Source organism: Chironomus tepperi, unplaced genomic scaffold (genome assembly GCF_022539635.2).
Source record: "Chironomus tepperi strain 1889 unplaced genomic scaffold, CSIRO-AGI_Ctep_v1 contig_486, whole genome shotgun sequence".
Classification (NCBI taxonomy): Eukaryota; Metazoa; Arthropoda; class Insecta; order Diptera; family Chironomidae; genus Chironomus; species Chironomus tepperi.
The window spans coordinates 138,696-149,652 of NW_027226608.1; the positions used below are offsets into that span (position 1 = coordinate 138,696).

A 10,957-nucleotide genomic window follows, 5' to 3' on the forward strand; every position below is an offset into this window, starting at 1 on the left:
AGAAACTGGACAGTTGAGCTAATCCTTCGAACCGAAGTCCTCAAAGAAGTCTGATTTCTGAGATCTCGAGTCTCACCCATCCACCCAGCTAACCAATTACCCATCTACCCAGTTAGTCATCCACCCATCTATCCACCCTGCCACACCCAACCACCCATCCAAACTGCCATTATAGCCTCAATTTTCTCACAAGAATGCGCTCAAAAAACTAGAAAATTTTAATGTTCGAGACAAGTTAAAGATGAAGACGAGAGTTTGCTGGGTGGGGTATGAGGGTGGTATGGGGTTGGGGTGTGAGGATGAGGTCAATGAGATTTTACAGCAGTAAATTTTGGATTTTTGTAATTTTCTGAATCAAGATAAAGTTTTAAGAATGTTAATAATTGCATGCAAAAATTGTTTTTTTTTTTTTGATAGTTTTTGTGCAGTTAGTTCCTCAATATTCAATCCCATGACACCTGCAATATATTCTCACAATTATTCATAATCAGCCGATTTCATATTTGTTTAAACTATGTTGCATGTTGGCATTTTTACATTTATTTTATTTGTGATGTAAATTGATAGATTTGAATTGTTTGTTATGCTGGCACTGCTGCTTTTTTAGTATTTTGTTGTGTTTTGATTGATGTAAATATTGATTTATTGTATTGGATATAAATATTGTGGAATTAAAGTACATGTGGGTGGGGTTAAGGGATTCTAACCTCCAAATTTTTGCTCAGTTTTCCCATTCTAACCTCCGAATTTTGCTCAATTTTTCCCATTCTAACCTCCAAATTTTGCTCAATTTTTCCCATTCTAACCTCAAAATTCTGCTCAATTTTTCCCATGCTAACCTCAAACTTTTACTCAATTTTGTCCATCTTAACCTCAAATTTTTGCTCAATTTTTCTCATCAATTTTCTCATTGTAACCTCAAATTTTTCTCAATTTTGTTCATCCTAACCTTAAATTTTGCTCAACTTTTCTCAACCTAACCTCAAATTCTGCTCATTTTGAACATTCTAACCTCAATTTTATCTTTCTAACCTCAAATATTTGCCATCATAACCTCAAATTTTAGATTTTATTATCAACTTAACCTCAAAATTATCAAAAATTCCACCAAGATATACCTAAGTATTAATCAATTTCCAATATTTCTCTCATTCTAGTCAAACAAAATGGACGAATTCAAAGAATCTGACGAATACGGTCCATGTGATAGTCCAAAGGCAAAGAAAATTTTCATAAATATGCTCGATCAAATGCATTCGCCATCAACAACATCAAAGCAACATAAAATGAAATCGTCGGAGGGTAAAGCAATGAATATATCGTCGCCATCATCATACAATAGCAGTTCGCCGTCATCGACGTCATCATTATCGTCGACATCGAATGTACAGCATCAGAAAAATGCAATGAGTGGACAAACAATTAATGGATCTAGTGAGTACATATCGAAGATTTATTGACGATTTTATTAAGGAAATTAAGAAGAATTTTTGAAATTCTAACCTCAAAAAAACCTAACCTCAAAAGTTTTAACCTCAAAATTCTGAAATTTAACATCAAAATATGAAACCTGACCTCAAAACTATGAAACCTAACCTCAAAATATGAAACCTAACCTCAAAAATTTGAATCCTAACCTCAAAATTATAAATCCTAACCTCAAAAAAATTTCAAAAATTCTTCTTAATTTCCCTCAAATTTCCCCCCAAATCTCAAATTACAATGTCAAACTTCTCTGCCTCCCCCAAAAAAACAGTGCAAGAAATGCTAAACCTTCCAAACTTCAGTCATCTGCAACAGATGCCACAACTAGGAACCGGAATATCTCCATTACAGCACAGATCAACCCCATTAGGACTAAGTGGAATGAACCCTGGATCACCCCTTATGGCTGGTGGTGTACTGCTGGGTTTAGGGCTACCCCAATCCCCACAGCTACCCCAGTTGATATTGACTAGTGGGCAGCTGGTGCAAGGAATTCAAGGAGCACAAGTTTTGGTGCCGACGCCGCAAGGTATGTATGTGAACCGTATATAGTGTAGGGTTCTGGTCGACGCATACTAACTTCCAGTGTTGTCTGAACTGTGAGTGGTGATGAATCGTATGCCATGCGTGGTTTCGGACGAGGTTCCGCGGCACAGTTTGACCAGCACTGGACTAACCTCAAAAAATTGTATTCTAACCTCAAAAATTCAAATTCTAACCTCAAAAAATCCTCAATTTCAGGTATTACGTCACAAACAATCCTCACAATTCCCGTATCACAGCAACTTCCAACAAACCTTACAATCGATCAATTACTTCAAGCTATCTCAACTGTGTCACATAAGCAGCAACAAGTTGAACAATCAACAAATACAAATCACGTACTGTCCAACGTTCCAAATTTATCGCCAAGTAAGCAACTTAAGCCACAAAAGTGTAAAATTGATTCAGTTCCAAAATTTCTAATTTTTGTTCCATTTTTGTCCAGATCCAATTCTACTCAATTCTCACTTATTAGCGAGCGGTGCTCAACAATTACTCTCAATTCAGCCACAATTGATGGCATTTCAACAACAGCAGCAACAGCAACAACAACAACAACAGCATCACAATGAAGCATTCTATAGGAAGTCACAGTCGCACATACAGGAAGGACCAGAATCGCCATCGATGCATTCAAGAAAGGACCAGATGAGCATGAATCAGTTTAAGATGAGGAATCGGGAGATGAGTAAACGATTATCGAGGATGTCGAGGCCGTTGAATGGACATGGTGACTTGATGACACATCATTCGGGTGGAAGTGCTGGTGGATCAATATCGCCGAATGTTGGGAGTAATAGGTGAGTCTCATACCGTGTCCATGCGGTGTCCATGCGGTATCCATGCGGTGTCCATGCGGTATCCATACCGTGTCCATGCGGTATCCATACCGTGTCCATGCGGTTTCCATACCGTGTCCATGCGGTATTCATACCGTGTCCATGCGGTATCCATACCGTGTCCATGCGGTATTCATACCGTGTCCATGCGGTATTCATACCGTGTCCATGCGGTATTCATACCGTGTCCATGCGGTATTCATACCGTGTCCATGCGGTATCCATACCGTGTCCATGCCGTTCCCATGCCTTACCATGCCACATCTAATTTCCAATCTCAATTTCCATTTCCAGAGTTCCAACAACAAACGGCGAAACCCGTGCAAGTCCATCAAAGCCAATCACAACCGAGACATCGTCCCATCACTCACCGTCACACAACAAGACCTTCCAACCGCCACCATCCACATCACCGACACCTCCGCCCCAACAAAAATTAGAATTTCGAGCAATGCGCGAGCTTCTGGCTGACGATCGTCGCGGTGAATTTCCAATGGATCATAGTCATTCGCAGACGACGGATGAGTCATCGAAGAAGAACAGTGGACATCATAGTAATGAGAGGAGTGGGGAGAAGAGTGATCGAGGGTCACCGTTTGCTGGAAGTAGTCAGCAACAGGATAATCAGCCAATACAGATTCCGTCGTCACCTGTCAATTTATCGAATGATTCGAATTCGGGCGATGAACAGCATTTTTGTGAGGGTGGTCAAAGTAAGTTGGATATAACTTCAAAATTGAGGATTCTAACCTCAAAATTGGGGATTCTAACCTCAAAATTGGAGAATCTAACCTCAAAATTGGAGATTCTAACCTCAAAATTGGTCGTTCTAACCTCAAAATTGGGGATTCTAACCTCAAAATTGGGGATTCTAACTTCAAAATTTGAGAACTTAACCTCAAAATGTAAATCCTAACCTCAAAAAATTTTAATTTTTCCAGATGACTCGTCTTCAGCAGCACAACATGAAAACCTGCCGGAAGGAATCGATTTAGATGAAATCAATGAATTTGCTCAGGCATTTAAGCTGCAACGATTGTCACTTGGACTGACGCAAACGCAAGTTGGACAGGCATTGTCTGTCACTGAGGGACCGGCTTATAGTCAGAGTGCCATTTGCAGGTAAGACCAGCGGAATTAATAAGGATTTTATGGATGTTGGAATTGAATAAAGCCTGAAATAGAGAAAAGAATTGATATTTAATAAATATAGTAAGCATTGAAACTGGCAAATTTAATTAAAATTTAAAAACTGAAATTTATAATTTTAAAAACCGTTAAAATTTGAAATTTTTAAAACCGTTAAAATTTGAATTTTTAAAAAATTTAAAATTTTTAAATTTAAAAAAATTAAAACTTAAGAAAAATTTGAATTTTGAAATTTTAAATTTCAAATTTTATTTTTTCAATTTTAATTTAGAATATAAAATTCACTTCTAGTTCCAATTAAGAATGCCAGGATAATTCAAAAATTTCCAACTTTTTTTTTTTAAAAAACTAAATTTAAAAAATCTTAAAAAATTCTTTTCTTAAAATTAAAAAAAAAAATTGCAACAAAAATAAGAAAAATTTAAAAACTTTTTATTTATTTTCGCGCCATGCGCAGTGCCCTTGCCGCACGAATGTATGCCGCTGTTCAACTATCATCACAACAACAACAAATGTACGTAAATATAAACTCAAAAAAAAAATAAAAGAGTAAAAAAAAATGCAATTAATTATTTATCAAAGATTTATCAAAAAAGAAAAATGAGAAAATGTGAAAGAAATGAGAGCTTTTTTTAAAAAGGTAAAATGAAGAAGGTGCGATGGAACTTGGGGGTATTTTGGTGAGAAATTGGGGGAATTAAGGAAAATTGAGGGTAATTGATGGATTTTTTGGGGTTTGTAAGGAAACTGGTTTGCTAAAATGTTGATAAAATTGATAAATTGTCTGGAAATTTAAATAAAAATTGAAACTTTTACTGCAAAAATCTAAAATTTTAAAAAAAATCTGAAATTCTGCACAAAAATTTTTAAATTTTTCAATTTTTAAATTTTGGAAAATTTTTAAATTTAACTTTTGCAATTTTAAATTTTAAAAGTATATAAAAATTCGAATTTTGAAAATTTTAAAATGTTTATTTAAATTGAAATAGAAATTTATTTAAAAAAATATAGAAAAATTCTTCAAAAATTATTAAATTTAAAATTATATTTAAATTTAAATTAAAAATTCATATTTCAACAGTTAAAAATTTGAAAAGTTATAAAAAAATTAAAAAAAAAATTAAAATTTTCAAAAACATTACAAAAAACCAAAAAAATAATTAAAAAAGTTTGAAAAATTCTTCAAAAAAATACAATTAATTAAAAATTCTCTTAAAAATTCAACAAATTCAAATAAGTTTTAAAAAAATTACAAAATTTTGAAATTTAAAAATTCTCTTAAAAATGTAAATTGAAACAAAATCAATTTTTCGATTGTATTAAAAAATTAAAAAAAAAATCCCAAAAAAAACCCAAAAATTGCCCAAAAACTCATCAAAATGTCAAAAAAAATTAAAATTTTCTCAAAAAAGAATTAAAAAAAATGACAAAAATTTGCAAAAAGTCATTAAAAATGTCTGAAAAATTTAACAAAAAATCACCAAAAAATCGCGCTAAAATTTCCTATATTTTTTCCAATTTTTCCCTCATTCCTCCTTTAAAAAAGTCCACAAATAAAAAAATGTTCCCTCTCATTTGTAATTCCATCTCACTTCCACCCTCACACAACTCACAAGTCATCTCATATGCTGCACATTCTTGCTTTGTGGGTGGATTTGAAAATCGCAGAAAAATCTCTCAAAAAAAAAGGCAAATTTTTCCTCCAACTTGTGCTCATCATAATGAGGCCGCTGACTTTTTTTTTCAGTTCCTCTCCATCACCAAACAACAACAACAACAAAAAAAACGTCGACATTCGGCATCTGCACAATCGCACGACGTACATTAAGGTGGAGAGACTTTTTTTTTGTGTGGATTTTTTTTCTGCGATGCACAGCACAGCCAGCGATGATGATGATGATGATGGAAAAAAATGAAATGTGATTTTTTTGTGGGAGACAAAAAAAAAGTTCGTGATGAAAAAATGAAAATCAGAAGCTTTCAATTGATGGACAGGCGATGAAATTTTTGGTCTTCTTTTTTGGATGGGATATTTTTGGGGATTTTTTTATGATTTGATGCTTGGTTGATTGGTTGAATTAGATTTGAAAGGACAAGGGCTTTGGAGTTGGTTCTGATGCAAAAATATTACCGATCTTAATAGAGTCAATTTTATTGTATTTTTGGACATTCTTAACCTAATCCCAAGTGTCGACTAATGACATGTGTTACGGAACGTTCCATTACCTTTAGACATTTTGCCAAGTTGTCTACCTTGGACATTGAACTCAAAATGCTAATTTTCTGAATTCATTCTTTGCAACTGTCTGTAACCTTAATTTAGAACTTAACAAAATGATCAAAATTGATTAAAAATTGATAAAAAATTGATTGATTGATCAACTACACATCCTTAATGACAAGGAACAACAAATTTAAGTCCTTAGTACATCCTCTTCTGAGTGGAACAGACTGTGATTAGTTAGATTGAGCCTTAGTCGGCATTGAGCGTCTTCTCAAGAACAGAGCAATCTGAAAGCAAAGCTCTTGAGAGCATGATCGTTGCCTGTTAGGGTAATTGACTTTTCTATTCACAATTCGAGTTGACTTCGAGCTTTTCTTGATATCAATGAATTTTTCATCAAATGTCAATTTTAAAACTATATGGTTAACTTATCGAAGCCTATTCCCCTCATATTTTGGTGGCTAACCAAATTGAACAGCAAAAAACGATTAATCGATCCAAAATTTGATTCCTGGCCACTGTGACACCAGAAATCTTCTGAATTCTGTTTAGTTAGAGCTAAGACAAACTTGTGCCGGATTTGAGATCAATTAATCGATTTATGTTATTCGTGAGAGCTTTTATTTTGCTTTCAAATCCAATTATGTGGTCGGATTTCTTCGAATCTTGTCCTAATACTGACTCACGCTAGTTTGGAATTTTTCTAAGCTTTGTGCTTCTAGGAAAATTAACTCGGCGCTCACAGAATTTCAAAATAAATCTTAAAAAAGCTTATCAAGGCACTCTTTGCCAGTTTTTGACTTTAACTGCACGACAAAGACCGGATTTTGACAATTGTCTTGCAAATTGCTGCCTGAATTCTATCCAAAAATTGAATCTTGTTTAAGATTCAATCCGGACTGCTTTCTTAAAGATTTCATTAAATATTCAGCATATTTTTGATTATAAATTCTACTAAAAACTCATTAAATATTGCAACTTCAACTCATCCATCTTCAATCTTCAAGTTTCATCAACATTAATTCACATCTCATTCCAATCATCATCGTAACTTAATTCCACAATTTTTTAATTTCATTTTCCTCGAATTTTTCCTTTTTTTCCATTTTTATTTATGCACAAAAAAAAAATCCTCTCTGAATTTTTTAACAGCGAATTTTTTTTATTCTTCGCAATAAAGTTTGTGGGAGGAGCTTTATGTGAGCTTTTTAGTCGTCGCCGTTGACCGCATCTCTTTGCCATGTCACTACAGCATGAACAAATTTCTTTTAAATTCTATTTTTTTTTTATTGTTTGATTTTAATTGATTTTTTTTTTGTTTGTGCTGGTCGTCGTTGTCTGTCTCATCTTGAATGGCTTTTACCGCCGCATTTTTTTGTGATGACTTTTTTTAAAGGAATTGATTTTTTTTTGTGACTGAAAAGAGTAATCTGAAAGTGAAATTTAAAATCGATAGGATGGAAATAGGATTTAAGAGATGAATTTTTTGGAGGTTATTTGTGAATTGATGCATGAGAATGAGGTGAAATTTGAGGATGTGAAGAGGACAGGCAGTGTAAATGAAGATTTTGGATGAAATTCGCGGATTTTTGTATGATTTTTACTTTCAATTTTTAATCAGAATTTCACAATTTTTTAATTGAAATTTTGATTAAATTCCACTCTTGAGCTACTAATTAAGTCGACAAAAATTGACCGAAAATGGTCAAAAATATTCAAAATTGACCAAAACTGATTAAAAATGATTAAGAATCGTCAAAAATTATCGAAATAAATAAAAATTGACAAAATGAATCAAAATTGACTATTTAAATTTGACTAAATTTGAATAAATTTGATTAAATTCGGCTTAAACTTCACCAAAATTGACCAAAAATTGAACGAAAACTGATCAAAATTGACTTAAACTTGAAATGATTATTTTAGTTTAAAAAGTCAAAATTCATAAAATTTTCCTTTAAATTCTCAATTATAAAATAAGCATAAAAATAAAAACTATTTCAGGCAATACAAGAGTGAATGGCCAGGGCATTGCAGAGAGAAATTTGATATAAATGCAGAGCTTAAAGTTGACTTGAATTTTGTATTGAGTCGAATCGAATTAAAGCATTGACAGTCAAATCTGAAATTCAATGTCAATGTCTTGAGTCGAATTGAGTCGACTCATACAAAATTCAAGTCGACTTTGAGCTTTGCTGCAATATTGAAATTATTATAATTTTGAAAATTAATTTACAAATTTAAAGAATAATTTTGATTTAAAAAATTTATAAGAAAAATTTGCTGATTATTCAATATAATTTTAGTTCAAAAATTTTGTAGAAATGTCCTGGCATTCCATGTATTATTGATTAATAGTTAGACAGATTTAGTTAAAAATTTAGCAATTTATATGAGTTTGAATATCAAAATAAGGATTGAAATGGTTACTGCAATAGCTTATCAAGGGCGTTTTAGACAGTAATTTAAAGAAAGAGTACGGTGAAGTTGGGACATATTTAGAAGAATTACTTAATTCTCAATGGCAATTGGCAATTTGCAGACGGAAACCAGCGATAGAGCCAGCTTTAAGAATTGTGATCAATGACCTTTCTCAGTTGGCTCCTAAAACCAGCTCGAACACTGGCTACCGTTTGCCAATTACCTACAGGTTTGGAATTTTGCATGAATTGCCAAAATTTGGTTTTTTTTGAAATTTGTTTCACAAAAAAGTCTAATAAATTGAAAATAAAAGCCCAAAAGGGGGGATTGGGAGAGAGGTTTTTGCTCAGAATAATTCCCCGAACAGTCACTCAAACGACGCCTCTTCCACGAGGTTTGCTCTGTTGTTTATAATAGCATTGTGGCTCAATTGTGGCTGTTACATCTTAACTACATCATAAATGCTCTCAAAACTCGTCATTCGATACTTTTTTGATAAATCTTTGATGTCTCATCCTTAACAACCTCATAAAATAATTAAAATAACTCCATCTCCACATTTAGGTTTGAGAAACTCGATATTACACCGAAAAGTGCCCAAAAAATCAAACCAGTCCTTGAACAGTGGATGAAAGAAGCTAAAGGAAGGTAAGCTATCAAAAAATGTCTTAAAATCAATAATTTGACTAATTTTAAATTCTCATTTTAAACTTTAAAGCAGGTTCAAAATGGGTGAGAATCCACTTACGGAATTTATGGGCGTTGAAACGTCCAAAAAGCGAAAACGACGAACGTCCTTCACGCCACATGCACTTGAGATATTAAATTCAAGTTTTGAGAGGAATACACATCCGTCAGGTGAGTTTGGGGACTATTATTGATTTGAATATGTCTGTAGAGTATGCAGTTGGGTCCGAAGTGTCGGTTTTGACAAAATCTCGAGGACCGAGACCAAGATCTTCGGATATCTTCGGTTCTTCGGATAACTTCGGTTCTTCGAATATCTTCGAGTCTTCGGATATCTTCGGGTCTTCGGATATCTTCGGGTCTTCGGATATCTTCGGGCCTTCGGATATCTTCGAGTCTTCGGATATCTTCGGATCTTCGGGTCTTCGGATATCTTTGGGACTTCGGATATCTTCGGGTCTTCGGATATCTTCGGGTCAAAACCGAGACTTCAGAAAACCCAACTCTGCATCAAATCGATCAAAAATTCCAAAATTAACAAAATTTTCTCCCAATTTCCACAGGAACGGACATTACAGCACTAGCACAAGCTCTTGGATACGAGCGCGAAGTAATTCGAATATGGTTCTGCAACAAGCGACAAGCACTCAAAAATACAGTCAGAATGATGTCCAAGGGAATGCCAAATTAAACATTGTTTTTATCGATAAGTTCGACTTAGTTTTTAAGGAAAAAAATTTAAAAAAATTAAAAAAGATATTTTTATATTATTTTGATATTTAAAAAATCCTTTCAAATTGCTATGCGCAACAAAATCTTAAATTTAAAAATAAATTGAAAGGTTTTCATTCCAATTTTAAAAAATTATATTTTTTTATGTGATTAGTTGAGTAATTTTAAAGAAATTTTGAATTTTTTAATTTTTAATAATTTTTAAATTTTGTTTTTTTTCTCACGAATTTTAAAAAAATTGCCATAAAAAAAGTTTTTTTTTAAATAAATCAAAAAGTACAATTTTTTTAATTAGAACAGGATATTGTAAATTTTATTAACAAAACAGTTCAAAAAAGGAATAAAGAAATGTTAGTAATTTTATACTAATTAGCCACCGAAAATGCCATTAATAATTTTTTATATTAATTTTTATATTAATTGTATAATTATTATTCCTTTTTGGTTTCACACTGAAAATTTTGAGTCTTTTTTGAAAAAATTTTGAGGTTAGAAATTAAAGTTTAAAAAGATTTTTAAGTTTGAAATTTTAAGATTTTTGAATTTTGAAATTTAATTTACTTAAAAAATGAAATTTTAAATTTAAAAAAATTTAAAATTGAAATTTAAGTAAATTTGAAATTTGAAATTTTAAAAGATTAAAATCTGAAATTTGTATATTAAAAAAATTTAAAAATCAAAAGTTTCAATTTGAAATGTGAAAATTGAAGAATTTGAAATTTAAAAATTAAAATTTGTAAAAATTTAAAATTGAAATTTTACAAAATATTAAATTTAAAAAAATTGAATTTGAACTTTAACTTTTTGAAATTTAGATTTTAAAAATTTATTAATTTAAATTTCAAATATAAATTTTTACAAATTTTAATTTTATTTT

At 32.0% G+C, this 10,957-nt stretch overlaps 1 protein-coding gene across 3 annotated transcripts in view; it reads left to right on the plus strand.

Moving 5' to 3' along the window:
* pdm3 (pou domain motif 3) overlaps nucleotides 1–10,461 on the plus strand; it is a 73,743-nt gene extending 63,282 nt beyond the window's left edge. For 2 of the 3 annotated variants that reach the window (XM_070652283.1, XM_070652284.1), the window contains exons 3-12: nucleotides 1,158–1,434; nucleotides 1,757–2,014; nucleotides 2,227–2,397; nucleotides 2,474–2,828; nucleotides 3,162–3,580; nucleotides 3,809–3,989; nucleotides 4,474–4,530; nucleotides 9,226–9,309; nucleotides 9,380–9,519; nucleotides 9,912–10,461. In XM_070652283.1, coding sequence (XP_070508384.1) covers nucleotides 1,158–1,434; nucleotides 1,757–2,014; nucleotides 2,227–2,397; nucleotides 2,474–2,828; nucleotides 3,162–3,580; nucleotides 3,809–3,989; nucleotides 4,474–4,530; nucleotides 9,226–9,309; nucleotides 9,380–9,519; nucleotides 9,912–10,039 — 2,070 coding nt within the window. In that variant the 3' untranslated portion in view covers nucleotides 10,040–10,461. The remainder of the gene's footprint in view (nucleotides 1–1,157; nucleotides 1,435–1,756; nucleotides 2,015–2,226; nucleotides 2,398–2,473; nucleotides 2,829–3,161; nucleotides 3,581–3,808; nucleotides 3,990–4,473; nucleotides 4,531–9,225; nucleotides 9,310–9,379; nucleotides 9,520–9,911) is intronic. The other variant, XM_070652285.1, reaches the window with a different exon arrangement.
* Nucleotides 10,462–10,957: the final 496 nt, after the last annotated feature.